Source organism: Aulonocara sp. 'chitande type north' Nkhata Bay, linkage group LG6 (genome assembly GCF_057382095.1).
Source record: "Aulonocara sp. 'chitande type north' Nkhata Bay isolate Kocher_YH1m ecotype deep benthic linkage group LG6, A_spYH_male_GT1.1, whole genome shotgun sequence".
Lineage (NCBI taxonomy): Eukaryota > Metazoa > Chordata > Actinopteri > Cichliformes > Cichlidae > Aulonocara > Aulonocara sp. 'chitande type north' Nkhata Bay.
In genome coordinates this window covers 43,729,764-43,746,052 of record NC_141349.1, presented here as the reverse complement: position 1 = coordinate 43,746,052, position 16,289 = coordinate 43,729,764, and the positions used below count along the sequence as shown (strand labels likewise).

General features: G+C 43.4%; 1 protein-coding gene across 1 annotated transcript; it reads right to left on the bottom strand.

The window, feature by feature from the left end:
- Nucleotides 1–900: 900 nt before the first annotated feature.
- LOC147328627 (E3 ubiquitin-protein ligase TRIM39-like) lies at nt 901–10,628 on the bottom strand. Its single transcript, XM_086297170.1, has 2 exons — nt 10,583–10,628; nt 901–3,885 (listed from the first exon to the last, which is right to left on the bottom strand). The coding sequence occupies exon 2, from the start codon at nt 3,874–3,876 to the stop codon at nt 2,221–2,223; it is 1,656 nt and encodes a 551-aa protein (XP_086153296.1). The 5' UTR covers nt 3,877–3,885; nt 10,583–10,628; the 3' UTR covers nt 901–2,220.
- Nucleotides 10,629–16,289: the final 5,661 nt, after the last annotated feature.

Genomic DNA, 16,289 nt, shown 5'->3' with positions numbered 1-16,289 from the left:
TGGTTTAGTACACATGCTTTCTTCTTGGATATTCCAAAAGCTGAGTTTGCACCATAAACATTTTAAGGATGCCCTCAGCTGGGAAAGGGTGGAGTGCCCACTCCGGGTGGGGATGAGTTCCTGGTCCAAGTGGAGGAGTTTAAATATCTCGGTCTTGTTCACGAGTGACGGGAGAGGGGGGCGGGAGATCGACAGACGGACTGGTGCTGCTGCTGCAGCGATGCGGACGCTGCACCGGTCCGTCGTGGTGAAGAGCGCTGAGTGTAAAAGCGAAGCTCTCGATTTGGAGGTCGATCTACGTCCCTACCCTCACCTACGATCACGCGCTGTGGGTAGTGACCGATCCCACAGCTCGTGACCGTAGGTGCGGGTGGGGTCTCTCATCTGTCTCTTCAGATGTTTTTAAAACAGTAGATCGATTAAGGTTTTAAACAGACTATAAAATATACAAAAGTTTTTATTTAAACACATTTCCCACGGTGGTTAGCACTGTTGCCGCACAGCAAGAAGGTCCTGAGTTCAATTCCACCATCAGGCCGGGGTCTTTCTGTGTGGAGTTTGCATGTTCTCCCCGTGTTTGCGTGGGTTCTCTCCGGTACTCCGGCTTCCTCCCACCGTCCAAAGACATGCAGCTTGCGAGGATAGGTTGATTGGATAACCCAAATTGCCACTAGGTGTGAATGTGAGTGTGAGTGGTTGTCTGTCTCTGTGTGTTGGCCCTGCGACAGACTGGCGACATGTCCAGGGTGTACCCGCCTCTCGCCCTGTGACAGCTGGGATAGGCTCCAGCGCCCCCCGCGACCCTGAAAAGGATAAGCGGAAGTGAATGGATGGATGGACGGATGACATTTCCCATTTAAAATAATAAAAAAACAACATGCTGACATTTTTTATGGGTAGTATAACATTTTAATAAATTCAGACTCTAATAAAACTATGAGATTCTTTACTATAAAAACAGACTAATACACCTGATTACTGTATTACAGTGTTGAACCACACTGAGGGTAAATGTGTCGTCTTTACACATGTAAATACTTTTTATTTGAAAGATTTCATGTAAATTTAAAGCTACAAATATATTTTCTGTACCATTAAAAAAAACTTCTCCATATTTTAATTACCAAAATTACAAACTATTAAAGTTCCACTGCTGTACGATATTTTTCTGTCAGATTATTTGTTTGTTTTGTTTTATTTTTACAGAATTTTACAGATTATTTCCATTTTTAAACAATGTACTGTACGTGTGAGATCAATGATATGAATGTAGCCGCTGAAAGTGCTGGATATAAATCTTCACCTCAAAGTCCGTTCACATACAAGAAGAAGGGGAGTGAGTGGGTCGGCGCTCAGGGCCTTAAACACACCCTTTATTTCCATGGGAACACAGACACAACCAGAATCACAAATACAGTTTAAAATCCCCCTATACAATAAAGAGTTTCCAACACGCTAAAAACCCTGCCGGCAGAAATAACTATATACTATCAAAACAAAAGCTACACAAATGTTTCCCCCCCACAGTGCCATAATCCCACAGTCCAGCCACACGTGGGCAAATGGTCCTTATCTGAAACAGGAGAGGAATTTCTCTTCCGGGATGGAAACCACACCGGCCAGAAGAACAAGGAGGGGGCTCTTGTCGCAGACCTGTCTTCTCCTGACAGCGCGTCACTGCACAGTCACGCCCCACTCCACACCTGAACACGGCCTCCCTCGTAGCACCGCCAGATGCAGGCAGAGGGACACCCCTGCCCTGCTGTGGATTGCGGGCATCGCCACCCACTGTCGCTGTTCCTGCCGTTGGGACTGGATCGCCGTGTTCCGCTGGCCAGTCCGTTGCCGAACGACTCGTGGCACCCAAGCAGCAGGTCCTTCGACACATATGCTGGCTTGAACACGTTTCTTTTTTCTCCTGCTCACCTTTCGTGCATCGCTCTCTCACTATCCCCTTTAGCAGGTCAGTTTGGCGGCTGATAGGCCGGCTCGGGGAACGCCCCGCCTCACAGGTGCCTACAGGTCTGCTTAGTCCACAGTGGATTAAAAGAATATTGTGCAACAAAACTAAAATACACAATATAAATATGAGGATAAAACCATGCAAATAAAATCAACACTATGTACCAATAAACAGCCTGATCCAAAACAAAATATAAAAACAATTTTCCACTGTGTGACACGAACACCAAACTCATCGAGTGTTATCAGTGAATGTTCTTAATCCAGACGGTCTTCACACAGAATGAGATCGACAGCAGTGATCAGCAGAGGTGCAGCGTTCTTACCATCATCATTATTACACGGATTCAAGTACGGGTGGAGCTTCTCTGTGAAGGAGCAGCCAGTGAACGAGTAGATCAGAGCTGCAGCATCTACGTCATAGAAGGAGACCAGACCCTCCTCATAGTCCACAAACACCCCCACCTTCTCAGGACCAGACCGGAGACAGAGACGGACCGGAGGGGCGGCACAAGCTTTGTACTCATTTCCATTTCTCAGACAAACAGTCCAGAGACCGTTCTGAGGTCTCAGTCTGATTTTTCCCTTCCTGTTGATCGACTCTGTGGACACTCCTAAAGTCCATTTAGTCTTTCCTTTAACCTGAACCTCAAAGTAAAATCTGCCTGAAGAGAAACTCTGCTCTGCTAAAACACAAACACACTGAGAAAATCTCTCTGGGTTGTCCGGAAGTTTCCTCCTCACATCACCATGATTCACTTGTTTTCCATCATCAGACAGGATGAGGTAAGGATTTGCTGTATCAGGATCCAGAGTCACGTCCACTGCATCCTGCTGGACCCTCTTCAGCTCTGCAGCCTCAAACAGCTTCTTCATGTCTTTCCTGAGTGTCTCCACAGCTCTCCCCACGGTCCCCTCATATGATGGTGGACGGACTCTGACCTCTGTCCAGTCCTTGGTGCATAGAGCAGCTTTCAGGGAGGAGAAGCTTTGGAGGAGGTGGAGGTGGTCTTCAGAGCGTGAGAGCTGCTCCACCTCAGAGCTTCTCTCCATCAGCTCAGAGATTTCCTGTTCCAGATCTTTGATGAGTCCTTCAGCCTGTTTCTCTGTAGTTTCCTGTTTGTCTTCGATCTCCTTTATGAGCTCCTTCAGGCGTCTCTCAACAGACTCCATCAGAGCCGTGAGGACCTGAACACCTTCTGCTTTCTGTCTGTCTGCAGCATCTTTCCTCATCTTCACCGACTCTTTGATCTCCTGAATCTTCAGTCGTCTCTTCTGGATCATCTGCTGAATCTCAGCCTCTGTCTTCTCCAGCTCTGCCTTCTTTCCTTCATATTCTTCTTTCAGAGGAACAAACTCATGAGCCTTGTGATCTAAAACAGAGCAGAGCATGCAGACACATGTCTGGTCGGTCTTACAGAACAGCTCCAGATGTTTATCGTGCTTCCTACACATCCTGCTTTCCAGGTTCTCCACAGGCTCAATCAGCTGATGTCTTTTCAGACTTGTAGCTGTCAGATGAGGCTCCAGGTGAGTCTGACAGTAGGAGGTCAGACACACCAGGCAGGACTTCAGGGCCTTCAGTCTGGTTCCAGTGCAGACGTCACAGGGAACTTCTCCTGGTTTGGCAGCTTGTTGCTCTGAGCTGCTGCTGCTGCTGGCTTTCTGCTGAGCTTCACGTCTGAACTGAGCAACCGTCTCAGAGATGAAGGTGTTGATCTTCAGCTGAGGTCTACTCTTGAAAGTCTCCTTACACAGGGGACACTGACACCTCTCATGAACATCCCAATATTGAGTGATGCACTTTTTGCAGAAGTTGTGTCCACATGATGTGGTGACCGGATCAGTGAACACATCCAGACAGATGGAGCACAGAAAGCGATCTTCATACTGCAGATTGGTGGCAGCAGACATGTCTGCACCCTGAGAACAGAAGTATAAAAATGTACACTTTAATTAAACATATCTGTAAATGGTTTAGAAATATCAAAGAGAAAATACAATTAACATTCAGCCTCTAACACTAGAAATCAAAGATAAAGAATGGAAAGAAAGAGGAAGTGACAACGTTCATCTTGTGTGGTTTCAACAAATTTATTTCTCTATAAGTTTTTTTTGTAGGAGCCGTTTTCTGTGTTGTTACCTTCTGTGAGCCACTAGGGGTCACTGTTTGTTTTACAGTATTGTATCTTTTTAAGGTAGACATGTAATTAGCGTCGGGTGTCATTGATTGGAAGAAGGAAATGGTTTGTGACTGCTGTACTGTTGTGATTTATATTAAATGATGCTGGATACTGAGAGAACTGATGAGCAGCAAACGCAACCGATGGAAAGCGATACAGGTATTAAACAGACAGGATAGGTACGGAGTTATTGGACCATCTCAAGTTTCATTCAGTGGAACCACGTCACCCCGCCATCAAACACCTCAGTGGCTTCAAACATAGGCCTAGCTTCTACTCTCTGATTATTCATCGTGTGACTGATGGATTATTTCAGCCTCAAGTCCAAACGTCGTTGGGAAGCTGTGTAAAATGTAGGTGAGGGTAGGAAAGTAGATAGACCACTAAATTGAAAGCTTTGCTTTGATGCTCAGCTCTTTTTCTATCACTAAGATCTGTACAGCATCTGCATCACTGCAGACGCCGCTCCAATCCATCTGTAAAACTCATGTTCCCCTTACTCGAGCACAAGACCCTGAGATACTTGGTCACAATATGCCAATAAGCCAACAGAACCAGACCTCCATGCAATGTTGCAGAGACATGTCAGCCAGGACAGCCCTTCAACCTTCACAGCTTTCAGGAATTCAGCGCCCATTTCATTCATTCCAGGGGCCCTGCCACTGAGCAGTGGTTTAACTACATTGGTGACCTCACCCTCAGTGATAGGCGAGTCACAGACCGTATGCCCAGACTCTGTTTGCATAGCAGATGTGAATGTGGGATTGAGGAGGTCCTCAAAGTGTTCCTTCCACTGCTTGGCCATGTCTTTGGTTGAGGTCAGCAGCGTCCTGTCACCACTGTAAATAGTGTGTCTCTTAAATAACTTTAAGGCCAACCTAAAGTCTTGTTCCGCGGTCTCCCTGAGCACCTCCCACACCTGAGTTTTTGTATAAGCCACTATTACTGTTGCACGTTGCTGGTTCTGCTGGTACCTGTCAGGTGCTTCTGGAATCCCACAGGCTGACCAAGCCTCATAAGACTCCTTTAAGGTGACGGCTTCCTTCATCTCCTGTGTTCTGGGACAACTGCCACGACACTCGCCAACAAAAGTCCAATCACAAAACACCACTCAGGTCCAACGTGAGCACTGAAGACCCCCAGCAGAACAGTCCCTGGGTGGAGCACTCTCCAGCTCCCAGCCAGTGATTCCAAGAAGCCTGGGTACTCTGAACTGTTATTTGGTGCATGGGCACAAACAACAGTCAGGCAGGCAAAGGGAAGCAACCCTCTCGTTCACTGGGAATAACCCCAACGTACAGTCTGAGCTATGCATTCAGGCGAGCCATGCTAAATCTAGTTGGCATTTCTTGACCTTATGCACCAGCTCTGGCTCCTACCCCACCAAAAAGGGTCACTCCAAGGGCTACAAACAGTTTTTGAAGCCAGGGATTGGAGCACCAAGACTTCCACCTCTGGCTGCTGCCTGATCCACAGAGCACCAAACCCTTATGGCCCCTCCTGTGGGTGGGTACACAGGAAGATAGACCCACGTAGTGTCTTTGGGTGGAGCCCGACTAAGCTCCAGGTATCCTTTGATATCTTAGGTACCAGCCGCCTGAAGTTTCAAAATGCTGTTAAAATGGCTAAAGCGGCTTTCTTTTCTGAAATTATTGAGACTAATGGCTATAATCCTCGAACGCTGTTTAAAATCTTTAATCCAGTGGTCAATCCCTGTCATGAAATGCCGACGGTGTCCTCTCCAGCTCTCTGCGAACAATTTTGTTATTACTTCACAGAAACTTTTATCTCTCAAGTCTTCACACCCTTTAGTTGTGAGCCCTGCTTTCACCCCTGGATGTTCATCAACTTTTCATCAGTTTGAGCCGGTGTCACTCCCCGCCCTTAAGCAAATAGTTGAACAACTGAAAAATACAAATTCTGTACATGATATTCTCCCATCACGCATTATCAGGGATGGTTTTGATGGAATTGGGCCCAGTATTTTAACTCTCACAAATTCTTCATTGCTTTCCGGCCATGTTCCATCAGCCTTTAAACACGCTGTAGTGCAGCCTGTTCTCAAAGAAGGAACCTCGATCATAATGACTTTGGAGATCGGCCTGTAGTTCACAAACTCCTGTTCCTGTCCAAAATCTTGGAGAAGATAATTCTCTCGCAACTCCAGGCCCAACTGGATGCGAACAACATCAATGATAAATTCCAGTCTGGCTTTAAACCACGTCATAGCACTGAAACAGCTCTGCTGATAGTCCTTAATGATCTTCTCCTAATTGCCGATTCAGGTCGTTCTGCAGTCTTAGGCTTACTGGACTTGTCCTCAGCCTTTAGTATGGTGGACCATAATATTCTACTAACGAGGTTAGAACATACAGTTGGCATTAGAGGTGACGCCCTTAACTGGTTTAAATCATATTTTTCGAGCAGGTCCTCCTCTCTCACTCTGGGTACCTATTCTTCCTCTGTTGCATCCTTCTGCTGTGGCGTGCCTCAAGGCTCTGTGTTGGGCCCAATGTTATTCTCTCTCTATATGCTACCTCTAAACTTAATCTTTGAAAAATACAACATGTCATTTCATTGCTATGCTGATGATATACAAATTTACTTTCAGCTAACTGATGATGTTGCTCTGTACCTGCACTGCTTCATAGAGTGCATGAGAGAAGCCAAAGAATGGCTTTTGGGCAACTCTCTAATCTTAAATGAAACCGAAATTGTGGTGTTTGACAGTTATTTCCCCCGGGGCCAGCTAGTTGATACCTTTGGATCCCTCGCCACTTTTCTCTCTGACACTGTTAGTAACCTAGGTGTGCTGCTGGACAGCTCCTTCAAATCTGACAAACAAGTGTCCTCTGTAGTCAAATCTAGCTTCTACCAACTGCGTCTTATTTCGACGGCCAAGTAGAGCTGGGCGATAGAACGATAACGATATGTATCGCGATATAACTTTTTCTCGATAGAAAAATTAAACTATCGCGATAGACCTCGCCGCTCTTGTCCTCTTAAAAAAAAAAAGAAAAAAGAAAAAAAAGAACAGCCAATCCAAATTAAGTAGCGCAGAGCAGAACCAATCACAGCCGCAGCGTCACATCACGTGACTTGTAACGTACAGCACAAGTGCCAAGCTGCACATGTGTATTTGTTTGGGAAGCAGCCAGCCGCCCGGGTAATGGAGGAAATGAGTGTGCCAACTAGAAAAATCAACCGAGCGTGACCGAAAAGAAAACAGATGATGGTTCCAACGCCGGAGAGATTGTCGAACGGAAGAGCCATAGAAGTTCCGTAGTGTGAAGGTATTTCGGCTATTTCAAGTCTGACAAAAAACAGAGTAGCGTGCACTGTAAATTGTGCCGAAAGCAAGTCTGGAAATACAATAAACTGGTGCATGCGCTACATCCACACGTACCCGGGCATTCTTGAAAACGCAGATCTTTCTATGCGTTTGCACCTTTCGTCCACACGTAAACGGCGTTTTTGGTCACTGAAAACAAAGATTTTTGAAAACTCCGTTTTTGCATTTACGTGTGGACTAGTAAAACGGAGAAAACGCAGCATCAAAGGTGTGCGCATTTTTTGACGGCACAATGTGCGCCACGTTATTGTTTCGGTGAAATGAATTTCTACAATACTGTTAATTCTACTCTCTGCAGTGTTTACATGCTTACATATACACACAGTTACTGTCCCTCCACACATACGACTCGGTTCTGCTTCTATGTCCCAGCTTTGTTTACTTTTTCCCACCGAGGCTTCTAGACTTCTGATTGGCCAACATTTCTGCACGGTTAGGAATCTAGCGCCACCTGCTGCTTTGGCATGTTCATAGCAGCGTTTTCCTTCATTTCTGCCTTTATGTGTGGACGGGATTATTTTTTAAAATGAAAACGGAAAATCTCCGTTTTCAAAAATACCCGTGTACATGTGGACGTAGCCTCAGTCTCTGACTGGAAGCGCTAATTCGTCATTCGGCTTTTGTCAGACTAAAGTAACTGTTAAAACTGTTTGAAAAGCTAAGCTATACAACAAGGAGAGATTGAGAATTTCCTTTTAGTTCTCAGTTTATTTGATATTGACAAAAGTTAGTCAGTTTTGTCTGTTCTTCTGTAAAACAAACTAAGATTTATTTTTAGAATTAATATTTTGTTTCTAAGTGGAATTGACAATTTAGTCTGTTTCGTTTGTTCTATTTTGAAACTTAAACGCTTTAGCGGCTGCCTTTTGTGTAGTTTGCAATATTTGCCTTTATTTATCTGAAAAAGTCTCATGTTCCTTAAGTACATCTACCCTGTTGAACTTATTATGGGAAATAAATATTTAAATAAAAACAAGCTGCTGATTATTTCACATTTTACTTGTGAGCAACGGCACATTTAAATCTTACAAATATAGTTATTTGGCTTATATCGTGATAGATATCGTTATCGCCTGAAATGAAAAAAACATATCGTGATATGAAAAAATCTCATATCGCCCAGCTCTACGGCCAAGCATTACATACCACATAAGGATCTTGAAAAGCTTATTCATGCCTTTGCGACCTCTAGATTAGATTACTGTAATTCCCTTTACTTTGGTCTCCATGCTGCTCTTCTTCATAGATTACAGCTTGTCCAAAATGCCGCAGCACGCCTTTTGACTGGAACCAGAAGGTTTGCCTCTATCACCCCTGTCCTTGCTGATTTGCACTGGCTCCTCATCAAATACCGCATCGAATTTAAAATATTGCTGCTTACCTTCAAAATTATAGACGATACAGCACCTAGCTATCTTGTCGTACTTCTTAGACCATACCCCTGGGAGAGCCCTCAGATCATCTGACCAATTACTCTTGGTTCAGCGTAGATCTCGGCTTAAGACCAGAGGTGACCGTGCATTTGCCCTGGTTGCACCTAACCTGTGGAACAACTTTCCCATTGCTATTTGCGCGTCTGACTCCATCCAGTTATTTAAATCACATTTAAAAACTCACTTATTTAACCTTGCTTTCCCAGTTAGTTAACACCTGTATTTTGTACTCAATTCCAATCTTTCTATATATCTTTGTCTACTTAAAACCTGTGTGTTTTTAGCAAGTTTGATTTGATATTTACTTTTATTCTTGTGTAATCAGTGCCATTGACCTGTTAGCATATTCAGTACTTTGTTAATGGTCTTAAATTTTAATGTTTTAATCTGCTGTTTTATTGTGAAGCACTTTGGTATACCGTTGGTTTTTAAATGTGCTATATAAATAAAGTTGTATTGTATTGTAAAGCCTGGCCACCAGACCTCAGCTAAAAGCTCACAAAACCATTTACAAACAGCTAAAACTGCAAAAAAGCAGGAAAACTGATTCTGTGAAAAGATGTAAACACAAAGTACGATTCCCTCACTCGTCCGACAGCATGTAGAAAAAACAATGTCTCTGCCAAAAGCACAGGTTACAAAACTGCAAGTTTCATCATGTCAAAGAAGACCAAAACACGTTTCAGGTTTGAGAAACATTAACATGAATCCTGTCTTACTTCCAAAAATCCACTGTGATAAAACCACATTTCCCACAAACTTCCACCTCCCAGTGTGCTTCAAGAACAGTTTCCAGTTAAATCTCTATTTTCTTTATTTTCTTGTTTATGCACAGATGCATTACACACCAGTCTACTGTTGTGTACAGTGTGGCTGTCCGCGTTTGAATTGTTTTGTTTTGCAAAAATGACTAACAAAAAAAAGCCTAATTTCTGCTATTTAATACGTAAGGATTTTTAGTTTTTACAGATGGTGCCAAATTGCAAATCACACTCTGCTGAATCACCTGCTAATTATCTTCACAGTATTCATTCACTCTGTCTTTAGGGACTTGCTTAGCTTGTAACATTCCCTCTGACACCAGCAGCGCTTTGGTTTACTCCTGGCTGCAGGCCTGTAGAGCTCTCACTTTGGGAAGCTGCCGGTGTTCATTAAACTCAGTATCGGTAACCAGCTTTAAGTGGGAATAAAACCAAAAACTCTGCGTGTTTGCCTCTGATGACTTGGACATGCAAACAGCAGGAAGTGTTAGGATGTGGGACAGGTGTAACATGCGAGAGCACATCAAAAGTCTCTTTCATGCCTACATCTGATACCAAGCTCATCTTCTAACCTTCATATTTTAACACTTGTGAATGTAGCACGACATGGTTATCTCAGGTCATGATTCTCAGTTTTAACCACCACCAATGCCATTTTTTATTTCTTAATTAATTTCTTTATTTAAAAAAAAAATACTTGTTGTAACAATAAAGTTTAGTGGTGTCGCTTTCTTAGACAGCTACAGCTAATTTTTAAAGTAAGACAGCGTGGCTGTCGTCTGTGAGTCTCTTCAACTCCTGTTTTTAGAAAGAAAAGCAGACTTTTTCAATTTTGCACTTTTAACTTGAACTAATCTGTTGAACACAGTAACTCTGATCAGCTGCACTCACCTGTATTTGAGTTCGTTGATGTTCTCCAGACTGCAGCTCTGCTGTTTCTCACTAACTTTTACTTTCGTTTCAGGAATGTGATGTTGAATCTTTGTTGTTCCGCCTCTTCCTGTAGATTTTCTTCTATTGGCTTCATGTAGGTTATTCGAATGAAATGTGTTTTGCTGCCCCCTCAGGTGCTTTGAAGAATTACAAATCCTCACATAAATTCTGGTACTTTGCAAACACAGATGGTCCAAGTAAAGTATTATGCATATGTGCATATTATGCTTATTGTTTATTTGTATAGCACAGTTGAAGCAGTCCCTTGTCAGGTTCTCACTTTAGTGTTTCTTTGGCTGTTATGTGTGCAGTCTTGTTCCCTTCTACCTTACCATGATCCACAGAAACGCCCCCATCCAGGATCCTCCATCGTTTTCAGTCTTATACACCAGAGCCAGCAGCTCCAACATCAGGTCTTTCTAGTGGCATTTCCCTTATTTCTACCAACAAAGCTGGGACTGGAGCTTGTAACAGTCACAGTGGTATAGTGTCTCTTTAAGACAACCCAAGTCGAGGGTTAATGTTGTCATTGGCAGGGCTCTAGAGCAGCGGTCCCCAACCTATTTTGCGCCACGGACCGGTTTATGCCCGACAATATTTTCACGGACCGGCCTTTAAGGTGTCGCGGATAAATACAACAAAATAAAACTAGTACCAGTACCGAAAAAAAAGAAGATTTATTCATGACACACGTGAAAAGACCCAGGAAAACGAGTTAACGATCAAAACAATAACAAAATAACGCTGAAAACCGATAAAAACCCTGAAAACCATACATTTCACACCCGAGCCTCAACTCTGGCGGCCCGGTACCAAATGACTCACGGACCGGTACCGGTCCGAGGCCCGGGGGTTGGGGACCGCTGGTCTAGAGTGCGACCAAATTTTTCAATGGTGCGACTAAAAAAAAATCTTTGGTGGGGACCAACTGTTCGAGTAACAAAAAAAAAAATCTGCAACCTTCCCTGTGGTCAACAACAGACACACATTTTGCCCCTATCGTGGACTAAACCAATCAGAGATAGTAAGGGACGGGACCTCTCTGATTGGCCGTGGTCCAGTTGAAAGTGCAGGTGGAAGTGGGAGGTGAGTAGCTTGAATAAAGCGATATCAATTCATTAAATCCTGACTTTTAAATATAACTGTGTTTTGCCAGAAACGCCAGATTCTCAGATTAAAGCTCACAAAACCATTTCAACAACCAAACAGCAGATGAGAGCAGGTACACGGACTCCACACAAAGACGTAAACACAGACCGACGCATCAGAATCAGCTTTGTCTTTCTCGGCTTTCTCACCCGCCGGCCCGCAGACGGACACGCTGTCGGAGCTCAGCGATCCTGATGCGTCCGGTCTGCGCTGTGATTACGTCTTTTTGCGCTGATTCTGAGCTGCAGGTTTTGTCTCTCCAACCAAAATCCACCGAGCCAGCAGCAAAAGAAGCAGCAAACTGCGCTTCACATTTGATCAATGTCGTCATGAATTTTGCTGTTTTGCTTCCACGACTATTAAAATCACACTTCATGCACAGCTAGCTCTCTCTCTATCTCTCTCTGTGTACTTCAAGAACAGTTTCCCATCTCAAATCTGTTTTCTGCATTATTCATTCGCTTATTACCCACCATCAATTTTAAATCATGCTTTTATTTGTTTTTGTTTCTAATGTCTCTGTAAAGCACTTTGAATCACCTTGTTGTTGAATTGTGCTATACAAATAAACTTGCCTTGCCTTACCAGTCGTTCACAGCGCTGTCGGCTGCTGTCTTTTTCTTTTTTCCTTTCTTTCACTTAAATGACCTCGGACAAGAAAGCCTAATTTCTGCTGTTCAATACTGAAGAAATTTAAACTTTTTAAAATTATGCAAAATTACAGAACATTGCAGAATATTTTTAAGGTTTTCTGCTATAAAAAGCCAGGCCAGGAAAATCTCCTTCATGTTTTTCTGTGTTTTATTCTCAGTTACTTTGACACAAAGGCCTCTGCTGTGATGCTCACAATTCCGATGAAGTCTCACATGTATCAGTGCTGATAAATGATCAGAACAGGTCGTCAGAGGAGGCCAAGATGATGATTAAGTTTAACGTTTTCTACAATATTGACAAAGCACTTTAAGCACAAGATTGTTAGTTAATAATTTAGAAATGAATATTGTCTGTATGGACTGCAGTTTCCCCCCAGAAAATGTGCACATGTAAAACTGTGGTGTTAAGTGATGCGGTTGAAAAATTTGAGTGTGCCTAACTTTTGTGCCCATGGCAAAAGGTTAGTCTAGAGCCCCGGTCATCCGTATGCACCACTGCCCTCTCTGTGGTTGTGGGGACATGTGCTTGCACGCTAGTGCATGAGGAGGGACGGATTTTATGTTTTACTTCTCCAGACACCTTTCTTTGCAACGTTATGGGTTGTACGAACACTGTGCGCTATGTTTGTTAAGCTGCAGCCGTTCAACCAGGCTTATATGTTTGACGAAGAGAAGGTGCATTAAAGAACACGCTGTGGAATTCCCAAAGCCAGTGTGAGTGTGTATTCTTTTGATTATCCTGCTAAGTGTTTTTGCCGCCTCCTCTCAACCACTAAACACAACCCGACGTTACAAGCTGTACACAGGCCCCACAGCATGAACTCTGGGCTTTAGCCTGAGTTACATCAAGTGTTTTTAGATTAGACTGGGCTGTTCTGACCTAATCAATGCCCTGTATATCAGTACTGTAATGACCATCAACATATGCAATTCCTGATAAGGAAGCTGACACATCCCATGCTGATTTACAACATTATGCTCAAGAAAATAAACAGAAAAATTTAAATTCATTCACCCTCTTAATTGCTTGTCTGGCACCCAGGATATTTATCTATTTTATGGAGATTTGTTGGTGTCAAAAAACTAGACTCTAAAGGATGAAATATAATCAATCTTGATGACATCCAGCAATGATATGTCATTAGTGAAGAATAAGATGATTTGGTCAGCTGGTGGTTGTGGCAGGCCCGGATAGTCCTACCACAGTGGACCCTGATTATACACGAGTATGCATGTATACTGGTACGTTAAACTGGACACATTATAAATGATTAAGATTAACATTAGCTGTCTCATTATTGCCCTTTTAGTGCACGTGTTGTTAATTTCTTTAACATCAAAGCAGCGTTAAAACATTTTGCACATTTACTATTAGACATCTTGCATTACATAGTAAAATTCTCAGATGTTCTGGTCATCCTGGCTTCACATCTCTCCCCTGTCTTACAGGTGGTGGGGTTTGGTCTTTGGCTCAGCTGCAGGCATGGTGCAGTAGGTTCAGGGGCACTGCCAGGGGAGGTGGGCGGACACAGCTGAGTGTGCAAACTATGTAGACAAATTCACTGTGTTAGTAAAGACACGTAAACACAACATCATGGCCGTCTGTATGTGCTGGGTCTCTGTAACCAGGATGAGTGTTAAACTGGCACCAAAGGAGGACCGACCCTTCACTTTTGCTCCGTGGCTTCGTGGTTGCAGCGGTGAGACAGTTGCAGCTGGGTCTGCTGGATTCAATACTGATGGAGCAGTTTGTGGAGGGGCTTTGGGATGGGGTGGCATAATGGGTAAGCTGTCTCCAGCCAGCAAACCTGGAGGTGGCAGTCACACTGACCAAGGACCATCTGGCAGTGTGACCGGAGGGCCCAGCACCTTCAGCCAGTTTGGATAGCCAGTTCCAGCCCTGAAGAGGAAGCTTCTCAGCTCCCTCCCATTTCTTTCTCCTCTCTCTCCCAGGATTGCCAATTGCCAATCTCCCAACACTTTCCCCTGGTCCAGGAGAGATATACAATGTTCCAGTAAGGTGCCAAGGGAGTACATACCAGGCTATAGTGGACTTGGGCTGCCCGCAGACCCTGACCCACCAAAACCATTGTTGGAGTCTGATTGGTTAGGTGCATGCATGGGGACATATACAAAAATCCCTTAGTGCTGCTAGAAATGATACACAAGGGCCAAATGCACAGAGGAAAGGATGTGGTTAGCTCCGGCTTAATGCATCCATTAATTCTGGAGACAGATTGGTGGGGGTTTAATGACCTGTTTGGCAGCATGTGGGGATGCGTTCATGACCTATAGGAGCATGTCGCATCTCTGCTACACTCAGCGGTGACGCGAGGTCGTACGATGCCAACTCTGTGGAGGAGGAGACGTGGAGGAAAGATGATATTTTATAGCATCAGGGTTTGATTTACTGACGCCCCTTCATGCGTCACAAATACATTTTATACATAGATCAGATCAACACCACAATGACTTTTAACCCAGAAGATCATCTTCTATTTTCATGGCTGGTACTTTCCGTTCTTGTCTTAAAGTGAATTGTTCCTCTTTCTTGCCGAGACATGACTAATCTCTCCTCTAAATAAATCTAACTCATGTGTGTGTGTGTGTTGACCCCACATGCTCTTTCTCAATTCACCTGTTGCACTTCTGACCTTTCACCAGGACAGAGGCTCACTGAGACTATGTGTATGTCTTCTACTAAATAAATGTTTTAACCAAGAACCTCTACTTAAACCTTAATATGAAATGACCTGATATATAAGTGTTTTGTAAGCATGTATTGCAATTCCTTCTATGGCTCCAAGTCACTTGCACAATAGATTGTCCGGACATCGCGCCGAACAAAGCTTCCAACCCCCAATTAATTGACCGAGCTCCAACTCTTTAATAAGCACAGATATGCATTGTGTTTAAAATAGTCATAACTGCACCTGAAATACAAAATTAACATAATAACTGTATGCATAACATCTTAAGGCCATCTTAAAGCTATCTGTTACATTGTTAAAGCCTCGTCTTAGCCTGCTGCTCAAAATAACTTTCACTTCTGCAAAACTCTCCAAGCCTGTTTCCTGTCCTGTTACTTTTAGCCTTTCTGAAAGACACACACTGTTCAACCCCTGAATGCAATATAAACTCCAGATTATATTATTAATGCAATGGTAATAATGATGATTATTTAACAATAGCAGTAAAATAATTTCCCTGCTCCACAGAAAAGAAGAACAGAGGGGAAGAGGCCATTCATAACCTCGCTCCTTCTTACCTTTCTGACCTGTTAACCACCACTTGTTCTGCCCGTTCACTTCGTTCTTCTTCTTCTATCCAGCTTACTGTACCTTCCTTCCGCCTCACCACCATGGGAAGCAGAGCTTTCAGCTGCTCTGCTCCCAGGCTGTGGAACTCTCTGCCCCCTGAAATAAGAAATATTGGTTCTCTCCCCCAGTTTAAATCCCAACTCAAAACTCATCTGTTCAAATCTGCATATTCACTGTGAATCCACTGTTTGTTCATTTTATCTTGTGCTTGTATTTTATTGTTCTTATTCTGCCATTGTTTTACTAAGTGTTTTATCCTATTGTAAAGTGTCCTTGGGTGACTTGAAAGGCGCTCATAAATAAAATTTATTATTATTATTATTATTAAAAAGAAGAAAAATCTCCCGAGTCACCTGTTGAGAGGAAAAAGAAGAGAAAACAACCAAAAAAACAGAGCAACATAAAAGAAATAGCAGCAAAGCATTAATCTAGCTAAGTGTAAATAACAGTAAATATTAACTATTGAATGTTGTTGTGCAGCACGCAGGACCGATAGCGCACAATGTGCTTATACGCACTGCAGGGGTTTGTATCATATCTATC